At 35.2% G+C, this 23,959-nt stretch overlaps 1 protein-coding gene and 1 long non-coding RNA gene across 34 annotated transcripts in view; one reads left to right on the plus strand and one right to left on the minus strand.

Moving 5' to 3' along the window:
- The window catches only part of ppfia4 (PTPRF interacting protein alpha 4), a 204,800-nt gene that overhangs the window by 135,133 nt on the left and 45,708 nt on the right, over positions 1-23,959 (plus strand). For 22 of the 33 annotated variants that reach the window (XM_087271635.1, XM_087271637.1, XM_087271639.1 and 19 more), the window contains 8 exon segments: positions 5,186-5,407; positions 7,926-8,072; positions 11,596-11,730; positions 16,727-16,810; positions 19,625-19,756; positions 20,379-20,441; positions 21,042-21,133; positions 21,636-21,768. In XM_087271635.1, coding sequence (XP_087127761.1) covers positions 5,186-5,407; positions 7,926-8,072; positions 11,596-11,730; positions 16,727-16,810; positions 19,625-19,756; positions 20,379-20,441; positions 21,042-21,133; positions 21,636-21,768 — 1,008 coding nt within the window. 33 annotated transcript variants of the gene reach the window in all.
- Positions 1-23,959, minus strand: part of LOC147841783 (uncharacterized) — a 751,871-nt gene that overhangs the window by 131,727 nt on the left and 596,185 nt on the right. The window lies entirely within an intron of this gene.

Here is a 23,959-nt window from a genome sequence, read left to right on the forward strand (position 1 = left end):
ATACTGTACGGGCTGCATTTTTGTGTGAGCTTCACTTGACTGCAGTTTATAGGTTAAATGAATGCTATAAGTCAGAATGAGGTCAAAAGCTTTTTTTTTTTTTTTTAACTAATGATAGCTAATGACTAATGATAATCTAATGATGATTACAGAGACATATTATTGACAAATAAATGTTTATTATCATTCAGCTCTTCGCACAACACCAAATAAATACAACAAAATATCTTTATGGTGTCCAAGATTTTAATACATTTGCCTAAAGCGGTGTTTCTCAACCACGTTCCTCATGGGTGTGACATACAAAGGAGACATCCAAAATATGCAGTGTCGGTAGTCCTCCAGGAATGTGGTTAAGAAACACAGCCCTAAACCACTGTATCTCTATATGGACAACTATATATGGGCAACTTTTTCTGGCCCGATCTGTTTGCTTAGTAGCTCATTATGTATGTTGTTGTACCTATGATATAGAGCAGTGGTCCTCAACCACCAGGCTGCGGACTGGTACCGGTCCGTGGATCTATTGATACCAGGCCAAGAAATCATTAATTATTTCTGTTTTATTTATTATCGTCTGAATATCGTTTTATTTATTATCGCCCTGAGGGAGTCTGAATGATCTTTTATTTTTAAATATGTTTTATTTAGAAAAATTACCGTATTCTCTAGCTTACATCTCGGTCGTTTGAGCGCCCAAATTTAACCCACAAGCAGGAAAATAAGTAAGAAACAGACGACTTTGGGTAGTTGGAAAGCTAAGGGGAATTGGCCCAATGAAGAATTGCCAAGAAATAGATCCGCAACTACTGAAGATCGCAAATAACGACAGACTTTTAGCGGCTGTTCGCATATCTCATGTTTTCTAGAGTTCACACAAGTTTGTTATTTCCAATGGAGGTGCGTGGCTTGTATGTTCAAGCGCCGTGACACACTCACGCCTTCCAGATGCCCGCAAGCGCACCGCGAGTCATGTGGCAAGAACTGACCGATCAGCTTCAGCCTGTATGGAATATACATATTCTAATTAGTAGATTAACTATTAATTATTAATACCAAAACACTGTAGTGTAAAACTTGTATCAAAGTGACAGCAATGTTTTGTCAGCTTTTCATCCTCTAAGAAACCGTTTGATGGTCGCCTAGCAACCTACAAAACACCGACCCCCCCCAGTCCCCAGTAAAATTGTCAAGCGTTGACCAGTCCATGGTGATAAAATGGTTTGGGACCACTGATATAGAGCACTCTGGTCAAAGAATGGTGAAGCACAGTTCTACAAAAGTGATGTAAAAAATGTTAAATGCACTTTTCTTTTAAGTTTGCTTTGGTAAACACTATTGGTTGGGTTTACGTCAGGGTTTCTTTAAGTAATCTGACAAACCCTGCCTTCTCGTGGACGGTCACAAGAAGATTGTGTATTTGAATCGCACAAAAAAAAAACATTCACAAATAACATTTTTTAAGATTTGATCAAATGTAGACAGTGCCCTCTAGTGGATGTGTCCTGAAATGTGCAACTAAACCTCCCCGGAGCAATGCATTTTAGCATTTGCAAAAAATGTGGGCTGAGGAATGTTTTTGCAATGATCCCAGTTTTTACTTTTTAAGCTGAAGAGTCGTTCTAATGTGACTGAAATCCTCAGACAGCAGGTTGTCTTTTATACTAGCACAATATAGACTACATTTATTCAGAGATCTCTAACTTTGATCTTGACAGTGTATAATTGTATTTCATCAGAACAAAATCAACATGTTCTATTCTTGTCATCTAAAAGGTCGTGTTTTTTATGTTACACCTTCCAAAGCAGTTAAAGAAAACAAGGCCTTTGTAAGCTTCCCAGTGTAGGATTGATTTTTATTTCAAAATTATTTTATTTTTCATGCAATGAAATCAATTCCCAATCGAATTTTCAATTTTCAATTCCACATTTGAATATAAACTGCATGTGTGATAAACATTTATACAGAACACTTATACATAACAGAGTTATACAGAACTGGATGGAGGGTAGACAGAGGCAGGCATGCTCCAGACTGTGTGTTTCTCTGGAGAGCTAAAGTCTCTCTGGAGAGCAGGATTATGGCTGATTGTCCCTGTGGTTCATGGCTCATCAAATACTTAAAGCAAAGTTAGAGATTTAAAAAAAAAAAATGTATAAGGCTAAGGGAGTCAGAGATCTCAGCATATACGTTTTTTAAAGGATGGATACTTGCACTTTCATTGAAAAAACGAAGAAATTCAAATTTAAATTGAAACAGGAGGTGGAACCATATTAAGCTAGTGTATAGTATATTTAGCGACTGCAAATGTAAAAAACATAAGGGTTAAATGTTGCAAAAATCTAAGAAACAAGAACTTGTAAATGACTTGTTTTTGTCAAACTGCCTGCTGTGCTTCTGAATCTGGAGCTGCTTTGAATAATTATTTAATTAACAGCATGTAATTCAGCTTAAAGACATCCATGAACACATATGTGTAAAAACACTTAAGACAGAACTCTTTAAAAGTCCCTGTCTCAGCTTTACTGTAGTGACACAGAGCCAACCAAGCACAACCAACCAAGCAAACCCCTCTCCCTTTAGACAGCCATGTAAAAATGGCCTCATTAGATATACCTCAGTGGAATTCTGCTGTCAGCCCTGAACAAGATGTTTCGGTTTCAAGAAATAGCCAGTTTTGTGGGGTGAGATATACATCTTACCCTGGTTGTATATTTTTGTGTGAATAAGCACGTGTAAGGCTAGTTGACTAAACTATGTGTGGTTTAGCCAGTCAATATTGAAAATGCTTTTATATCTTTTACAGTTATGCAAAAAATCTGAATGTAAAATTTCAGCTATTTGCAAAGTACCGAATTAGTTTTTTGATCACTGAAAATGCGTGAAATCCAACTTTTTGTACAGTTAAACGATTGATTAATTGACTAATGGCATACAAAATAAAAGTTTGCTTTCACATAATTTTTACTGTGTATATTTTTTGTATATATTTACACAGTATATTTGTATGTACATGTTCAAAAAATATTTATTTATGTTTATATATAAAATTGTATAAGTGGGTGACACTTTAAAATGAGCAATATCTCACCGTGTACCACCAATGCTCTAACGGAGTAGCGCCCATTCACACGGGGCTTCAGCGTCAACGCTTGACTGTAGGCGTGTCTGAAGTTGGGGCTGAAGCGATCGTCATAGAAGCGTCAGCCAATTAAATTCAGTCAGCAATAGGCCACTGTCTGAGCTGGTGTGTTTGCATACAGCAATCTGATTGGCTGACGCTTCAGTCGGCGCTTGAAAAGTTGAGCTGGTCCCACCTTCTGCAGCGAGCAACGCTTCTGAAGCGGCGCCGACAGATCCACAATGCAGTTCTGCAACGCCTGACGTCACCCATTCAAAGTGAATAGGAATCGCTGACGCTGACGCCCCGTGTGAATGGGGCGTAAGAACGTGTTTTTTGGTATGACCGCAGTTTGCAAAATGCTGCCAGGGGGCACAAAGGGATGGTATCCAAACTGACAGAAATATACAGTAGCTGTAAATACTCTACTACTTGTAAATGAACATGAAACAATAACACAAAGCATTATAATTCCTACATTAATCACTAAAAAATTAGTTAACAATTATCATTGTAAACTTGTTAAGTGAAATGTGGATTCATTTTGGAAAGTAGAAATTTTAATTAGAACACGATAAGTCACGATTTGTACATGTTACACTGCAGTTCTCATATGGCTGGCATTAAACTTATAGGGCCTTTGAAATTAGAGTTGCAAAAGAAAGTTTTGTTTTGTTATTGGCATGCAAACTTTGGGGGAAAAAAATCTGTTTTAGCACTCGTGCAGGTAGTTTTATGGAAGGAAATGAGATTCTGAGATTTCTAACTTTAACATAATATGCAGACATTCCTCTTTAAAAAAAAAAAACAATGATAACAAAATACCTTTATATAAAGTGACCCACATTTCATTATTGACCACAGTAAATGTGTACAATTAACAATTACCTCATGAAGCCAAACTCTCTGAGAGAACATTTTGTCCTCTTTCAAGTGTGCTTGCATGAGAAGCAGAAGTGTCTGTGGTTTTTAAACTTGACAGGATAACAAGTGTCGAATTAATAAATTTTCCTGATTTGTGTAACCCAAATTTAATCGGGTACGACAACACAAATCCTTCTGTGCAATTTACTGTGGAAAGTAAACTTGACAGGATGTTCTGTGCTCTAGAGCACACTCTCTAAATCTGGAAAATATTATTTAGGGCTTTAAAGATTAATATCAAAGAAAAGTTGGTTAAAAGCCTGCAACATTTGAAAGAATAATAGATTTTTGGGTAGTCTATGTAAAATTAGTTTTAATATCTCTATGTTAAAATAAGGTAAAAGTTTAGAATAATAGTCCATTAGTTAATGTTAGTTATTGTATTAACTATCATAAACTAAGTATAAATAATCTTGTAAAGCATTTATTAATGTAGTTTAACATTAACTAATGCATTATTAAAAACTTGTTAACATTAGTAAGGCACTGAGTTAACAAGAACTAACAAGAACTCATGTTATTTAACTTAAATAACATTATCAAAGATGAATAAATACCGTAATAAACGTATCAGTAATTGTTTTAAATACATTAACTAAAATTAACTAACACAACAAATATTTTAAAGTGTTACCAAAAAGAATGTAATGATGCTACCATCTTTCTAAAAATCTGGTCCTTTTAATGTTTATACATTATTTCATTTTAATATTTTGTCTTTCCTCTGAAATTTGACCCGGAGACTTTAGGTTAAGTTGACATGATGGTTTAGCTACTTGCTATACAACCCATACCAATAATAAACCAATGATATGCAGAGGAACCTTGAGTTCCAGGGCTCCAAATTGACTAGCCGGGAGCTTTTAATTTGCTGAACTGCATAAGGAAATGAATTAAATGCACAGTCATGATGTGATGTATGCGAGAAAACCTCTGAACTCCTGTGGCCATAATTGCAGTGAAGCTGCTTAACTTGCTGACCGTGTTTCTTCAGACTCTGACTCAGCATAATTATGCCTCTCTGAAAGCTTATTTTGGCATCCTGAACCCTAAGTAGAAATCAGGGGACCGATAAACGAGCTTTAAAGTCATCAACCAGCTCTCCATCGCATTACTAACATTCTTTGTGTTTGCAACAGAGGCTTCCCAATGGCTCCATCGATGCCCATGATGATACCAGCAGATGCCTGGAGCTACAGGAACTGCTGGATAAGGCCAATAAAGAGCTAGCCCAAAACCGAGAGCGGATCGGTGGCCTGACCAATCGCATGTCTGAGCTGGAGACGGAACTGGCTACGGCCCGCAAAGACCTACTGAAGAGCGAGGAGCTGAGCACCAAACACCAGAGGGACATACGCGAGGTTAGACTGATTGGGGAGAGAGGAAAGGGACAGAATGGGGACACAGTGATGAGGGCTCGTCTCAGGCAGAGAGGACATTTTCTCAGCTCTGCTTTATGCTCGCTGAGAGATAGAAGGTTGTGAGTCATTCCTTGAGAAGGTCTGAAGTTTTGAGATATTTAAAGGTATAGTTATAATCATTTATCTTGCAAACCAGTACTTTCTTAAGTGGAACAGAGTAGATGTGTTGCAAAATATTGAAGCCTTTCCTTTCCTTTCTTTTCCTTTCTGTTCCTTTCTATACAACTAAGGATATTTATAGAACTCAGAAACTGGTTTGACAAAAAATGTTGCATCTTAAACAATACCAAAGGAGAATTGAGAGCTCATTGAATAGGGTATTTGCAGAAGGACTTTTAATTTTTTGTAGCCCAATTCAATTTGGGTGAACTGCCATTACAAAAATGCAGCGTTTAAGGCAGTGGTCTCAAACTCAATTCCTGGAGGGCCATATCTCTGCATAGTTTAGCTCCAACCACCTCCAACTCACACCTGCTTAATAGTCTCTAGTAGTTTTAAACATCTAGGTGGATCAGCTGTGTTTTGATTATGTTTGGAGAGCTGCAGTCCTCCATGAATCCAGTTTGGGTTGGGACCAATGATTTAAGGTCTGTTTTCAATGATATCAGTGATTTTTTTTTACTGCATGACAATATAAAGTGGGCTTCATAATGTATAAGAAGCACTGTGATAAATTCTTTTTTTAATGTCTTTAAAATATGAAAAAATTTTTTACCCCAGTATTTTCAATGGAGTTTCTGTGCTAGCCTGCTGTTACTGACAGTGCTTGATTTTAACGGCTTTTCATCTTGTTTTAAGCTTGAGCAACTAAATTATTGCTTACAGTAAATCTATTTAACTGATTATATATTAATTACATTACAATACCAATGCTGTAAAGGGAACCTTATAAAAACTAAAAATAGTCACATTAACTATTCACCAGAAGTTTATTAGTAGGGTAAAAATACGAGCTGTGCATATACCCTATTGAATATTTTCCTCATTTAAAACTTTAAAACTGTCTTAATACAGCAGACTACTTTTATGATACAGTACTTTTTTGTTCTTTTGTCGTGTTTGCGGCTTAATTAAAGTTCATTATTTCTCCTCACTTTTAATGTTCTCTTTTTTCTTGCCAAAAATAAAAGTTTGTATTCATATTTTGTGAATAATTGATGACAAAGGTTACATTTGTCACCTTGAAATTATAAGGTTCTATCAGTGCTCTGATGGATTTTGAGATATTGAGCTTTAAAGTTTTTGCATTCCTTGGCAAACAGTATGTGTGTAACATTTGTTTTTTTTTTAAATAAAAAAAGCCTTAAAATTCAATTCAAACTTAATTCTGAAAAAAATGTCAGGTAGAACCTTATAATTATAAGATTACGATTTTTGTGTGAACTTATCTTGTTTAAAAACTAAAACACTAGTTAAACCACAATGTAACATAAGTTGTGATATTGTAACTCTTAGTGGATATAACAAATTATCCCACCAACATAATTTATTTAAATAAAAATAAAGAAAAACAAAATAATTTGCACACATTCATGCAGGGTACAGAGCAGCAAAAAAAAAAAAAAAAAACTCTTTATTGATGTGTCATCATTAGGGCCAGACATTTTTTTTTCAAATAGTAAAAAAAAATCTGTGGAGTGTGGATTTATTTTTGGGAGTATTGTAAACAAAAACTTAATATATGAAGTAAAAAATAATAGCTTTTTAACTTTTATTCAATATTTACAATGCAAATCCATCTAGATCATAGGTCTCAAACTCAATTCCTAGAGGGCCACAGCTCTGCACAGTTTTGCTCCAACCCTATTTAAAAACAGCTGATCAAACTAATCAAGGTGTTTAAGAGTACTCTAGAACACATTGATTAGTTTTATTCGCTTTGTTTAAATAGGGTTGAAGCAAAACTGTGCAGAGCTGTAGTCCTCTAGGAATTGAGTTTGAGACCCATGATCTAGATCCACTTATTTGGTAAACAAAGCAAGTCTCTCATATATAAATCTACTAAAAGACAGAAAATGTTGCTTTAAAAAAACTGTATTGTAAATAAATCAAATGAGCACTTAGTCAGTAATATCACTGAAATTAATTTAAAACTGAGTAAATATAAATTTACACACATTTACACAAGTAAATAAATAAACTCTATAATTGGCTTAAAATCTGTAGAAATCTTTGGATTTCTGCAAGCACAGATTATGTGTGGGCCTAGTCATCACACATCAATAAAGTTATATTTTGGATATCTGGCACAGTGCCTTTTTTACTTTAATAAAAATAAAGGAGAAATGAAACATGCATAGGGGAATTGTTTGCAGTTTGATCAATAAAGTGCGTTCAGAAAGTAGACAGACTCTGAGACAGAGAGAGAGAAAAAAGGGATTTTCCAAATATCACTCTAACAAATGTTTCCAAACTTCTCAGAATGTTAGTTTTCTCTTACTATGTGCCTGTTTGACAGGCGATGGCACAGAAGGAGGACATGGAGGAGCGAATCACAACGTTAGAAAAGCGCTACCTGGCCGCCCAAAGAGAAACCACTTCCATCCATGACCTGAACGACAAGCTGGAGAACGAGCTGGCCACCAAGGACTCTCTTCACCGACAGGTATGCCAACCCTAAATCAGGCCCGAGTGAGATGATCTGAAGTTTGATTCGGATAGGATTTCCATAGGTCATCGCTAGTTGATGTCCCATAATGCAGTTGTGATGTGATGATGTCAAACTCCATCTGTGCCTGTGCATGTGAAGGGTGTGTGTTAGTCAGAGGGGGTTTAATTAGCCCTAAAGCAGCAGACTCATGCTGGAATCCTTCAGCACGCTGAGAAGAGGCATGCTGGGAGGAAGCAGGCAATGCGCAGACTGTTTTAATGGGGACATATTATGAAAAATATGACTTTTTCCACGATTACAGTCTCTAATCGTAATGTGCATCTACCAACACTGAAAATAAAAACTTTTTTAGGTAATTTTTTTTTTTTTTTGTAACTATGTGGTAAAAGTGCCATTCATATTTTCCTCTTTTTGTTATGTAGGAAGGGAATTTTATTAAACAGTATTGTGCGTTAATCTGCAGAAGTCGAATATTTCTGTTTACTTGCTATATACTGTACTAGCTTAATGATACACTTAAAAAAACCTGTTAATTTACAGTTTCCACGTTTTGTGATTGTGGCGAATGAGGCAGGGTCGAGAGCCGTGAGGGCGTATGAGGCAGGTGGCTTAGTGAGGTTATCAAAGACACCTGGATGCATCACCTGCCACTTGTTAAGGTTAAAATTTGTTTGAAGAAAGATCAAGATTCCATAATGCAATTCAAAAACATCAATAAATGGCAACAAATAATATTAAAAATAAACATAAATCAACAAAATATGGAAAACTGATAATTTACTGATATTTTTTACAGGTTGAGACCAGGACTTAATTCATACCTGATAACACACCTGTTTTCCTGGGTGTCTCCCGTATTTCAGACCCATCTCCCGCCACCCTCCCATTTTGTTATTTCTCCCGGAAAACTCCCATAATTTCACCATCACCCCCTAACTCTTCCCAGTGCTCAGCTTTTTGATACAGTCTGTAAAACCCCCGGATCCCCAATTTTGGTATAGTATCCGATTGCTGTGCCTGCTTGAAACCCGCTCCGTACAGTTACTAATACCACAGTAAACAGTACCTAGTTCTCAAAAAAGTTGACCAAAATGGTCACTATGTATTTTGAGAATGTTTTCAGATTTTCCTAAAGTAATTAGATTTATACTGAAAACTAACACTATCAGCGTTATTCCTAAAAGCCCATTTATTATGCACTGTATATGCAGGTGTTGGACTTTTTAATGCGTTTTGTAGGGCTGTATTTCACTACTGGTATTTCTGACATTTTGGCTTGTTTTGTTGTTTCTGGAGTGTCAGAATGGAGTGTAAAGGCTCCACCCTCTTTTTGAAAACAGCGGCTCATTTGCATTTAAAGAGACACACACACAAATCTGTGTGTTTTTGATCACACCTAAATAAGGGGTAGATTTGACAAACAATTATAAATGATCTGTAAGGTATTTTTAAGCTGAAACATCGCAGACATATTCTAGAGACTCGTTATTTTATCATTTGAAAAGGGACATACTTTGTCCCCTATAATATGCAGACATGCAGAGGATTCCCAGCTGCATTGATGTTGGTGCCAGTTTGGACAGAGTGTTTGTTTGGAATCCAGTGGGGTATAAATATCTCAGAAGAGGAAGATAAATCAAGACATCTGCTCTTGTTTAGACAGCATGAGGTTTTTGTACTCCAGTCTGGACTGTTGTCAGTGGGGAAAACCAGGAACATTGCTCTGGGTCTTAGCCCATATTTTTGGGCTCAAGGGAAAGTTTGCACAACCAATAAAATGTTGTTTTGGGCCATGGGGGTATTGGCGACAGCCCCGTTTAAGCAAATGGTTACGTAATGCCGCATTACATCATTCTGATTTTACAGTGATGCAAACCAATGTTTAAAAGTTAGTAAGTGAGTAAGATATCTAATTTCTTTTTGATTAAGAAATGATTTATTATATGCTGAATGTATGCAAGAAGTCAGTCAAAAGTGACAGTAAACACATTCAAAATATTATTTTAACGATATTTCAAGAATATCAACAAAAATACAGAAAAAGTTGTCCAGTTATTCAACTTATTCAGCATAAGTTTTACACAGCGGATGTTTTTCCAGCGGCAACCCAACATTGGAAAACATCCATACACACTTATTCACACACATACTCTACGGACAATTTAGCTTACCTAATTCACCTGTAGCGCATGTTTTTGGTCTTGTGGGGGAAAGCGGAGCACCCAGAGGAAACCCATGCCATCACAGTGACCCAGCCGGGGCTCGAACCAGCAACTTTCTTGCAGTGAGGCAATTGTGCTGCCCACTGCGCCACTGTGCTGCTCAGAATAGAATAGAATAGAATAGAATAGAATAGAATAGAATAGAATAGAATAGAATAGAATAGAATAGAATAGAAGAAACATTTTTAAATTGCCTTGTCTGTATTTACCACGTCTTCCTTTTTGTTCGGTTGAAGCCTGAAATACTGGCAAACTGCAGAGGTTGTGTTCTTTTTTGAGACTAGGCCACTTGGTTTCTAACTCGCCATTGTTCCTCACCTCTCTTCCACCTCTCTTCCACGTCTCGAGATAACAATCATGCATACACATTTTTATGCATTAAATAAATTTTATTTAATATTTAATCCTTGTCTCCAATGTACTGTTAGTGCATTGTTTTTTTTACAGTATAACGATATTGAAACAGATACTATTGCTAGATCCCACGGTATACCACATTACTGCATTACCGCTTAACCGTATTACACAGCTCTCTGGAATACTTGATTCTGATTGCTCAATCGTGACATTAAAAGGTATGTTAATTACTGATAACAACTGATCAGGGTACTACGAAGCATCTTGACTGTTATTGAATGAAATCACGAGTCTGTGATTTGTTAATTATAATTATTATCAACTAATATTCATTGATAATAATAAGAAATTATTTTAAAAATACCAGTACTGCTTGTACAGTATTTTTCGACTTCTTATTGTAAATCTTACTAATTTCAAACTTTTGAACAATATAATCCAGATCATCACTTGGATACTGTATCACTTTCATGTATTTTATGTGTGTGTTTATGTGTGTAACGGTGGTTTTCCATCGTATCTGTGCTTTCTTTCCATGTATATAGCATGCTTCTTTCCATATATTGTGAGTACTTTGTAATCTAATCCTAATATATTTTATAAGTAGGATGTATACTCTACATGTTATGTTTACGTCCATGCCTGTTCTTAAATGGCCAGACAGTCATTCCTCTTTTATAAATTGTTATAATATTGTGTCTGGTATGCATCAGAGACTTCAGTGAACACCGTGGCTTTGGAAAAAGTTTATTTTAATGTCTTATATGACAAAATGCCGGTCATACATGACTAATTAAGAGAGTTTTCTGAATTCAAAAGAGTAAATGATTGAACCTGGAAACAGTATCCCATGTCACAACTTGACATCTTCCTGAGTGTGTCTGTTTTTGGTGTGTATACACTCTTATTTTGTATTTTTGTGTTTGTGTGTTAATCAGAGCGAGGAGAAGGTGCGACACCTGCAGGAGCTGTTGGAGCTGGCAGAGCAGCGGCTGCAACAGACCATGAGGAAAGCGGAGACTCTGCCTGAGGTGGAGGCTGAACTGGCACAGAGAGTGGCTGCCCTCACCAAGGCCAGTATTTCATCACCACATCCAAACAACAGCAGCAGAGAGAGAGAGATTCACAGTTCATGAGATTAGTTTCTGTCAGGAAAACACCCTCGGAGATGTTGATGAAACTAAACGATAAGGTGAAGGAGGGCGGAAACTGACATGGAAAGATTACACAGAAGGATGAGATAAGAGATAAACAGGATATGATGTTCAAAAAGACGTTTTGATACATGATTTAGGACACTAAGAGATGATTTAGAGAAGCAAAAGTTATTACAGTAAAAAAATATAAAAATTCCAACTAAAACCATGTTAGGCAACTAAGGAAAACACATAATATAAACAGTTGTAGTCAGATTTATTGGCCCTCCTGTGAATTATTAATATTTTTTCATGTTTAAATATTTCTCAAATGTTCTTTAACAAAGCAAGGAATATTTCACAGTATTTTATATAATATTTTTTTCTTCTGGAAAAAACGTCTTATTTGTTTTATTTTTTGGCTGGAATAAAAGCAGTTTTAATTTTCTAAATTCAACAGTCAATATTATTAGCCTCGTCATTCATTCATCCTCACCATACTCAAGGTCTGGAACATCTCTTTTTCATCTCTTCTGTTTGTATCATGTCATAGCATCCATGTGATTAGAATGGCATCGTTTAACTTCGCCTTTCATGAAATAAAGTTGCTGTATCGGACTCATTCAAAGTAGCATCACTGTGCAAAAAAAAACACAATGAATGCATGCTACACTTTCAACTGTACGATTTGATTTCTTTTTTATAACGCAGAGAGTTTTGAGGTAAGGGACGTTTTCATTTGCCATTCAGTGACAGTCGGACAGGCTCATGCAGTTCATAGAACTATATATTTTTAAATTTTAATCTGAATCTGAATAAAGCAGTCTCCTCAAAAAAGTTGGCTTAACAGTGCGCTGCTACATTGAAAACATATGATTTAGTTCTCACCTTCTGATTGGTTTTCAGGGCATATCGGCTTTTGCTGTCTAAGGCAAATGGCGTTTAGAGGCTTTTGCCAACAAACTGTTATTTCTCAATAAGCTGATGCTGTGATTTAGATGATCTGAAGCAAAAATATTTGTTGAATCTGTAATACGTGCCTAAAGCATTCGCTCAATGTCATTATCTCATTTTGGCGGAAGTGGCGTTTAGCAGCTTTGCATCTCAACTGTTCATCTAGAAAAATATTATGTACTGTCATCATGGCAAACATAAAATAAATCAGTTGAAAGAAATGTGTTGAAAAAAATCTTCCTTCCGTTAAACAGAAATTAGATAATAATTCAGGGGGCTAATAATATATATATATATATTTATACAACAGTACTGTCTGGTTCTTGAACCTGATTGGCCGTGCGATATTCTGCCCGTAACAGCACTCAACCTGCCTCTTAACCCTTCACCCTTGCGTATTACTCCGCCCACATATAACAACAAGCAGAGGACACTCTACAGTTTGACAAATATTGCAGCTGTTGAACATCATAATATAATTTTGAGGCTTTTTTAGCTGTAATGGTAGTTGTTTAGATTGCAACTATGCAATTTATTTATAAGGATAGTGGCTGTTTTTAAATATTAATATTGTCGGAGAGGCAGCTAGTCGACGGCAGATCTTTAAGCAGACCAAAGACTGTTGACAATGTCCATCCACAAGATGGCGACAGAGACAGCCTAATGAGAAAATGGAAATATACAGTGCAATTTTAAACTACAGCTGATCAAATTATTATAAAACTCGTAAGAGACTTTTTAAGTTGATCTTTCTCTTTTGTATGTTGTAGTGCTTTATTTATACCATAATAATTGTAGAGCGTTGAGTGTGAGATGGGAATCATCTTAAAGTCTTAAAACCGGAGATGACCATCTGTTTCTATAAGTATCCTGTTTTCACTACTGCAGACGAGTTCAGTGAACAAAAGAAAAAAGAAATGCCGGCATGTGTTTAGTGTTTTTTCTTTATCGCAAACACAACAGTAATCAGGTAGTGATTGCATTGATTTGGCTTTTTCAGGGTTTATTATTGTGATCTCCCGATTACACCAGAGAAATACTGGGAAATCTCTGAAGACTGATGGCATTTCATGCCGTTCAGACTTATAATCTTAAAATGTGAACAAAATCATCTGTTTTGCCATCACTTTAGATATTCAGCTAGAGAATCGTTCAAATACTAGCTGTAAAATTACGTTAGTGAAGTAGGATCGGTTCCTGCTGTTCTGATGTCAGCTGCAGATGCACAGATACTATTACAGACAGTAACTTTCATCTTGAAATGTGAGCCAATGTGAACCCCATGAGTAGCGACTTGTGGAACACACCAAACAAACTAGCCCGACAGACACTCACAGACAGCCCGACTCTGCCTAATTAACCATATATTTTCTTAGTGTGTCCTGGCCTTACGATCATGTGTTCTGTTCAGACCTGTTGCCAGTTCATCTACCAATAAGATTTTCTGACAAATTGAACACATGGAATTTTATCCTTTCATTTTCTTCACCAAAAATACAGAAAATCAAATGTATCATTTGTGAAAATGCCCTTGACTATATCAGTCATCAAACATCAACAGGTAAAGCAGATATATCTCTTTTTACAGACCTCCATCTCCTTCTCCTGCCAGTTTAGATAATCCTCACTTGGACTGCCGTCACGTTTCATCTAAACATCAGCTGGAATCGTGGATGACAGTGTTTTTCCAAGGCAGCCAAATGCCTTGTCAGTGTGGCAGAGAAGCAGTGCGGTTTGTTTATAGTCTCGCTAATGCAGCTAATCAAAAATGGCAACTTTTTATCATTCTCAGTCAGTGGTATACTGTCACGCACCTCATCCACCTAATGACACACATCCAGCCCCGGCCTTAACCCAGATGGAGACTCTCTTTTTCCTTCCTTAGACCCCATTAATTATATACAAAACATGCTATTATTGAGTAGGTTACAAAATAAAACAAAAAAAAAATTACATATTATTCAAGCACATAACTATAAATTTAGCATATAATGGGAATTTTGAAATGGTGTCTTAATAAAGTACACTTGTAATAGGCATAAAGTACACTAAAAAACAATCCAGTGAAACTGATCCTCTGCAGATTGGCTGTTTTTTTTTTTAGGTCATGCTGGGGAATTGTATGGCAATAATAATCAATGTAATGTAATTTTTTTTACTGTTATGTGAAAGACACCTACATCTGCCTGCCTTTAAAATCAAGTTTAAGTCTTTGAACTTTTTAGATTTTAATGGTCAGAGTACGGCTGAAATAATTCTGTTCAGCCCGTCAAACTCTTCTAGAGCACTGATAGTGAATCTTGAAAAATCAAGTTTTTCTATGAAGCTCTGGGTAAAGAAATCTGGTTGTTATTCTGGATGATGGTTTGAGCTTTGACAAACAGATAATGCATTGCTTAAATCCTGTTTTTTTTATCTTCAACTCTTAAAAACAGTTAAATCTATTCTATCTAGAAATTAAAATCCATGCTTTTATTACCACTAGGTTGGACTATTGCAACTCACTATACTTTGGAATTAGTAAGACAACCTTATTCCGTTTACAATTACTTCAAAATGCTGCTGCAAGGCTTTTAACTGGTACCAAAAGCATGACCACATTACACCAGTCTTATGTTCTTTGCACTGGTTGCCTGTGCACTACTGAGTCACTTTTAAAATTCTTCTCTTGGTTTTTAAATCTCTAAATGACCTGGCACCTTCTTATCTGTCAGACATGTTGATTAAGCATCAGCCTGGTCGGTCCCTTCGGTCATCTTATGCATCAGTAAGTGGAGGCTGAAATGTTGAGGTGACTGTGCTTTCGCAGTAGCTGGTCCTAAGTTGTGGATGTTTTATTTCTGTTTTAGGTTAAAAACATATCTCTTTGATTTGGCAATTTATCAATGAAAATTGTCTGCTTTAGCTATGATTTTTTATTTTTCTTTGTTGTGATGTGTATTGTGCAGCATAGTTTTATAGTGCTATGTAAATAAACTTGACATTGACATTGACACTAAAGCGAGAAGGGTATAAAAGGAGGTCAGAGCCAGTGGTGGGACTTAGTGGCAACAAATGGGCTGTACAAACCTGGACTATTCATTTAATCTCTTTACATGACAAGCCCAGCCTATTGCGTTTTATTAACATCTACACCTATCTTAACCCTAAACCCAACCTCCTAGTAACCTAATGTTTGATTAATGCCTACTACACCTACACCAACCCTAAAACCAGTCCAAATGTTGGTGTAAGTCCTTCCCACTTGGAGGTCACCAAGCCAGTTTGCAGTGTAATCCCTCCCACTCCAGTCTGCAGCGATAACTACTTGCCTCAAAAACCTCTTGATGCGTCACTGATTGATGGCAATTTTGAATGCAATAAGCAAACTGATCATTATAGGTTGCATTTACACTAGTGCATTTTAGAAAAACAATCTCCATCCACACTATACACACTAAAACGCATGGTATGTGATCATTGATGCTCACTGGGCATGCGTGTACCAGTAATAGTATAACTTGTAATTCCACCTTGCATGATAGGAATTTGAGAGGGGCTTGACAAATCAAGAAAAAATACAGAATAATATATAAGACCAGTCAGCGAGCGATTGTGGATATTTATGCATCTGTTTTCAAAAGTCACATACATACAGTACTAAAATGGAATGACTTCGTGGTTTGAAGATGCCGGAGTCATGTGGACAGGAATGTAAGCGTATATGTTTTAAAGAGAAAACGCACTAACGTAAACTGCACAATAGACATTTTGGTGGCACAGATTCAGCAAGGTGCTGCTGAAACATATTTTCATGAAAGCCGATTAGTTGGCAGGACATTTGTGTAGCAATTCACACGTTCCAGCACATCCCAATAGTGCTTTATTGCTGTATAAGCAATTTATAAACTGGTGAGGCGAACTGAAACGGTGAAGTGAATCTGTGAAGGTTTTAGCCCTGATGTTGCTCTCTTTATATTAATCTCTGTGTTTCCTGCAGGCGGAGGAGAGACATGGCAACATTGAGGAGCGTTTGCGCCAACTGGAGGCCCAGCTGGAGGAGAAGAACCAAGAGCTGGGCAGGGTGAGGACTGCACTTGGGGCATCATGAGTGAATCAATGTTTTATATATATGATGGAAGGAGGAAAAGAGGAAGAATGTGTGGATTTAGTTTTCTGTGGTGTGTGTAGCCGCTATGTCTCCACAAAGCTTAAAATATGTCTACTTTAAATGGTTCCTATCCCATTAAATTAAAAGCTTAAACTATTTAAGCCCACCAGCAACTATAGTTGCCAGAGTTCGAAGTTGCCCTTTTTCTTTTATAAGTAATATTCTCAATGACATGCAAGCAAACAACCAAATAAAATATTTCAAGAAAGAAAAAAATTACTGATTTACTTCCTGTCACATGAGGCCTACCCCTAATACTTCCTACCCCTAACTCCAGGATGCAAAATGGAGGAAAACCTTCCCAAATAAAGCCCATTTTCATATTACTAAAAATATTTTTTTGTTCACAAATATATTAACATAATCATGAAGGTCTCTAGATTCATCCAAAAAAAACAAATCTTTCAATAAATCTATAGTTTTTTTTCTATACGTTGTCAAAAGTAAAAAATGCAGGGTTACACATAAATCATTCATGTTGTTCCAACACAAAATGATTTAGTTAATTTAACACTTTTAACAAATTTATGTGGATTGAAAATGAATAATAAAATCTCAAGAATTGCGTTGTTTTAGCTCATTTTTAATAAGTAGTTTGAACGAGCAAAAAATTAATAAATTGAGTGTGGGCAAATATCTTGTAAGTGCATAAATCATGGGAAAATAGGGAATAATGTGTTAATTAATAAAAGTTATTGGTCTTGTTTGATGCTTTTTTGCTTGTATAATACCTCATCTAAAAATAACTTAACCTTTTAACTGATATCTTTACTACTAAAGTAGCCTTTTTGATACATAACTTAATACACAGCAAAATCCTCAAAGTAAAATTAACTTTTCCCACTGGTCCCACTCCTACAAAGAGAGTTAAAGTAACACTGGAGCAGAGTTAAAATGCTGCAACAACTTCACAAACAGCATCAGCAGCTTCAGTTATTACTAACTTGTTTGACAATTCTGTCATAGAGAGATTTACAAAAAAAACTTGGTTTATTAGACACCAGTTGTGGAGAGCAGTATTTACTTTACTTGGGCTCTTTGAATCATGGTTTATGTTATGTTTTTTCTTTGACTGCTGTAGTTGCGCAGTGGGGGATCATGTCAAATTGTTTTCTAGTTTTAAACATTATAAATGTGTTTTGGAATGTGAATTAATCCGTTGAAAGAAGTTGTTTTGAGTTAAAATGCCAAATGTTCTGCTCCTATGCAAATTTACATTGAAGGGTTCTTACAACATATTTGCCCACTGGCAACTGTAATTAATAATCAAAAACCCGGAGAAAATAAATGCAAAATATTTTTATATAGGACACTATTAACAAGGCTACATGCATGAAACCATTTAGAAAAAAATTGGCACAAATGGGTTAATAATTGTACCAAATACTATATATAGAGTTAGGATTGAGGGTTATATTTGCTCAGTATTTAAGCAAGAGTAGTTTCAATATGTATGTTTTTGCCATTTCACTTTATATATGATGTAGATAACAATTTACTATATTTACTATTGGGGCGTGTGTGTGCGTGTGCGTGTGTGTGCATGTGTGTGTGTGTGTTTGAGAAGATGTTACCTGTTGCACATTAGGTTTTGGCCAGGTCTGGAGATGCTACATTTGACCTCACAGTAGGGTCTCTAGAGTGTTCTTTGTGTTTTTTTATTTTTATTTTGCATACAAACAAACACACAACAGAGACATGCAAAGATCATTAATATGGCACTCATGCACACACATGCTGCTGCACTGTGAATATGGGGCATTTTTTAGCTCATCTTGCAGATGAATTTCCCCACCCCCAGTGAGAACAGAGCTGTAATTGGCTGCTATATTTGGATTTTGAATAATTCATGCATGGTTAATTTCTTCCTGCGTGCGAGCTGATGGTTGTAATGACTTAAAGCAGTCATAGAGAGTCCTTATCCTCCTTCAGCTTAAATTAAACTCAGATACTTACACCTCAGACTGGGCATTAGCTTTGCTGACAGTCACGACTCTCTGTGTTGACTACATTTTAAAGGCAGTTTGCCACCAAAAGAAAATTAAGATTTTGTTGCCAGGCAACTGAGTGCCCATATCCCACCGCAACTGTGTTTAAAAGTCATCACCCCTGCGTTCAACTACAAGCACTGTCATTGTTCATTTTCCAGAGGGATTATCACTAAACCACATACCACACACACACATAAAAATATGTGCGAATTTAGCAATTCCAAAAGCTAAATGTGAGCTGTCTGAAGCAGCTACTCTGTGTGTTACAGGGATAGTTCACCCACAAGAAACAATTTAACCATACTAAAGGGTTTACAAACCTTTTAACCTTTTTCTTCTTGGTTGAACACAATAGATAAAATTTTAAAGTATGTTCAAAAAATAATAAACAATGCTACAAACTTTAAAATAAATTATTGTGTGTCTAAAAGAGGAAAGAAACTGAAATAGGTTTGGATCAAGTGAAGGAGTAAATTATAGAAGAATTAAAATGTTTGTGTGAACTATCCCTTTAAAATGAAAGAATATGATCACAATGCTTTAGTGTGTAATACTGCCCTCTATTGGTTCTACTGTGTCTATTGGTTCTAGTGGATGTTATCAGAAAATTCACCACAAAATGCTTCCTTTTAAACTGTTAATTAAAAGCATGTTTATTTATTTAATGTTTTATAATTTTTACATTTCTGTCTTTCTTTCATGTATCTTATGTCTATTCTCCCACTCTCTGTCGCAGGCTCGGCAGAGGGAGAAGATGAATGAAGAGCATAACAAACGTCTGTCTGACACTGTGGATCGTCTTCTGACCGAGTCCAATGAGCGGCTACAGCTGCACCTGAAGGAACGCATGGCCGCGCTCGAGGACAAGGTATATATTTAACCAAACCACCTGCACATACAGTACGCCTACTATATACACACTTATTGTCAAAGACGTCATTATCATGAGTTTATTAAAGCATTCAGGCGGCACTCAGCAATGAAGTGGACAATATTCAATTCCCTCCTACACAAACATCCCTTTACTGTTGAGTTCCATAGGCCAAAGAACAGCATTTATGAGGTTTAAATACATTGCAACAGAAAAAAAAGAATTTGTGAGTATTCTGTATTTCTTTATTTCAGTTAGTTGACAAGAACACATCTGTCATTTACTTTGTTACACTTTGTGAGATGTACTAACAATTACATTTAACATAAATATGAATGAAAACTATAATCTATTTAAATATATATTACTAAATAAGTAAATACATTGACAAATACATTTAAAAATGAAAAACATTTTAGATTTCTCCAACTTTAAAACGAAAATAAAAAAAACTGTGTATTTCAAACTACTATTAAAAACTGCAAGATTACTAAAACAACACTGGTTGTAAGCCTATATTGATTTAAAACAAGGAATAGCTTGTGAAAAAACTAAAATATGTATTTTACAGTTTTCCTAACTTTGTCCATTCCTTCTTTTTTCCTGTTCTTCCATTAAGAATGCACTCATCCATGATCTGGAGAATTCCCAAAAACAACTGGAGGAGTTCCATCACAACAAGGTATCTGTGCTCATTAACAAATACAAAGCGGGATATATATTTTTTACATATTATTATAAATTTGGAGGAAATGTACAGTAGTTTACAGAATTAAAAAAAAGAAAAATATATAATTTTACTCAAACACAACTACAAATTGTAATTGCAGAGAATGTTCAAGTATTTTTGTATATAAATTTATAATTATATATAAATAATATTAATAATGAACAATATAGAATATTGGTATAAACTAAATATGAATTAATATTATAAATAATATTTATATGAAATTTTGCTATTAATAATTGTCTCATTTAAATATATGCATATTTCTTTCAGGACACTGATGAATAGAGCTTTTGAAAGATCTGTATCCAATTTAAATAACAATCTTATTTAACATTATTTATGTTTTGCTGATAAAAAAAAAAAAACATTGTATTAATAAAAATGGAGGGTAAACTTTGGTATTGTGTTTTTAAGAATGTGTACCTTAAAAATAGTAATCTTAGTTCATAGAAGTTCATAAGAGTGACATCCCTACTGTAACAATTCTAGTCATTAAAATGTTAATAATTTAGTATTGTTCAGCTAATTGAGTGATTTCTGTCTATGTAGGAGAGACTCATTGGGGAGATTGAGAAGTTAAGGGCTGAACTCGATCATCTGAAGCGCAGAAGTGGAGCATTTGGAGATGGGACACATCCTAGGTGACTAGATCCTGATTTAAAGCATGGCTTCAGTTTTATTACATAATGTAAATAATAGGGATGTACAATCCCTATTATTTAGGGATAATAGGGATGTACAATAATAGGGATTTTTATTTTTTTATTAAAAAATAAAAGCGATAATTGGACTTGACTAAATTTGTTGTTTTTAAATTGATTAGTTGACTTTAAAAAGTGAGTAAACCTGATCAATTAAAATTAAGTAAATAAACTATGTGCATAAATATAATTTTTATTACAAGTTACAACTGGTTCACTCAGTTGCTGGTGAAATTATATATTGCAATTTAGATAAACTCTAACTGAAAATGTATTTATATTGAAAAATGAACAGAAAAAGAAAACATTGTAATGTCAGTTGCCATTTCCATTATCCTGAAGCCCTAGTAAATACGCTGAAATATGATTCCAGTTGAAAGTGAGACTGCTGTAGAAGTACTAAGTGAAGTGTGTGAGCCTCTGCCGCTGTGTATTGTGTCAGGTCTCATCTTGGCAGTGCCACAGACCTGCGGTTCTCCGTGGTGGAGGGTCAGGGCGATCACTACTCCTCCACAGGGGTCATACGACGTGCTCAGAAAGGTCGAATGGTGGCACTCAGGGATGAACCAACCAAGGTGAAAATGTCACACATACAGCACTTCTCCATCCATCACCGTCTTATGTCTAGTCTACACCTGCTATTAATCCGATTACAAGTGGATAACACTAAACACTAAATCTAAAACGTTTTAAGCTTGTCCACTACAAGGGACATGTGAAAATGCATTTCAGGGCTCTATAGTAGGGCTATTTTAGTTCTTTTCTACTGGATTTCACCTAAACCTTTATTAATTTTTACATTTACTCATGAATTGGATAAAATTAAAATTTGCTGTATTCTATGAGTGTGTGTGTGTGTGTGTGTGTATGTGTGTGTGTGTGTGTGTGTGTGTGTGTGTGTGTGTGTGTGTGTGTGTGTGTGTGTATGAGTGAGTGTATGGGTGTTTCCCAGTACTGGGTTGCAGCTGAAAAAGCATCTGCTGTGTAAAAACATATGGGAAAAGTTGGTGGTTCATTCCGCTGTGGTGACCCCTGATAAATAAGGGACTAAGCAGAAGCAAAATGAATGACTAAATTTGCTCATTTAGCAGTTGCTTTTATCTGAAGCAACTTACAAGTGAGGATACTAGAATCACTTCAAATGATCAGAGAGTAGCAGTATATAGATATTCACAGACAAGTCTTTGTTTTTTTTTTCCTTCTCTGATCATACAAGTAGAGAGTGTGTCCTACAAGGGATTTCACTCAAGTCTGTGGGACACACTCAGAATTGCACAATATTATCCAAAAAGTTGTACTTTTAAGGTGTCTGGTGCATGTGAAGAGGAAAAGAGTGCGTCACCTACGGGTGTTTTTTCAAGCCCACTCACTCCTAAGAATTACAAGATATTCTGGTAAAACTTTATAACTACACACTATAAATCATTTCTGAAGCATTAGCAAATAGTGATTTCATTTTCTGTTAAGCAAAACCGCTACATTAATAAACGTTAGTAAGCATTTTATAAATGCAGCTACAAATTCCCTATTCTTGACTTATAAGCACCTATAAAATTTGGTTAATAATTGTACTTTCATACTTAGTTAATGATTTATATTTCATTACTAAATTAAGTATCATATTATTTACAAACCAGTTGTATTTAAGAGTAGTTGAGGGTTTTTAGGATCTAACAGAATGAGTTAGTAAATGATTAATAAACTATTGAAATCAACGTTTATATGTCTTATTATCCAGGCATAGATTAATGGTTACTATGTATATTAATAAATGCTTTATTAACTCAACTTCATCTAGTTTTGTGACCTAATCTAAAGTGAGGACTATTTATGCTTTATAAATTCCTTATAAATGACAAATAAAGGCTCAGTTAAATTCTAAACAGGAAAAATGACTTTATTCATTCCTATTTATTTACAGATACACAAATGAAACTGTACATCAAAAGAAAAATAAATCTTTGCAACCTTATCTAAAATAAAATCATTGTAGAGTTCAAACATTGCATCTTATTATATTGTTAAATTATTATATTGTTGTTGTTGTTTTATGTCGTATTTTGACACTCCTGTTATTCAGCATTGTTTAAATTTTACTTTTTAGAAAAGATTGCAAAGATTATTATTAATTTGATTTTGAGCCTTTATTTGTCATTTATAAGGGATTTATAAAGCATAAATAGTGCTCACTTTAGATTAGGTCACAAAACTGCATAAAGTTGAGTTAATAACGCATTTATTAACATACAAAGTAACTATTTGTATATGCCTGAATAATAAGATTTATAAATGTTGATTTCAATAGTTTATTAATCATTTACTAACTCATTCTGAAACATCCTAAAAACTCTTAACTACTCTTAAATACAACTGATTTGTAAATAATGCGATACTTCATTTAGTAATGAAAAATAAATCATTAACTAAGTATGAAAATACAATTATACAAATTATATAGGTGCTTATAAGTCAAGATTACAGCATTTGTAGCTGCAGTTATAAACTGCTTACTAACGTTTATTAATGTAGAGTTAATGCTTAACAAATAATGAATTTACTAGATGCTAATGCTTAGTGAATGATTCATATTGTGTAGTTATTATAAAGTGTTACCATATTTATCATCTGTTTATTGTCCTGTCTCTGTAATTCTGTTGCACTGTAGAAGCTCTGTCGCGAAAACAAATTCCTACACATGGTTTGTCAAGCCCACTCACCTGTGTGGAGCAGACAGTCAGAATTACAGAATTGTTGTTGGGCAATAAA

This window comes from Danio rerio, chromosome 11 (genome assembly GCF_052040795.2).
Source record: "Danio rerio strain M-AB ecotype USA chromosome 11, GRCz13ab, whole genome shotgun sequence".
NCBI classification, from domain to species: domain Eukaryota; kingdom Metazoa; phylum Chordata; class Actinopteri; order Cypriniformes; family Danionidae; genus Danio; species Danio rerio.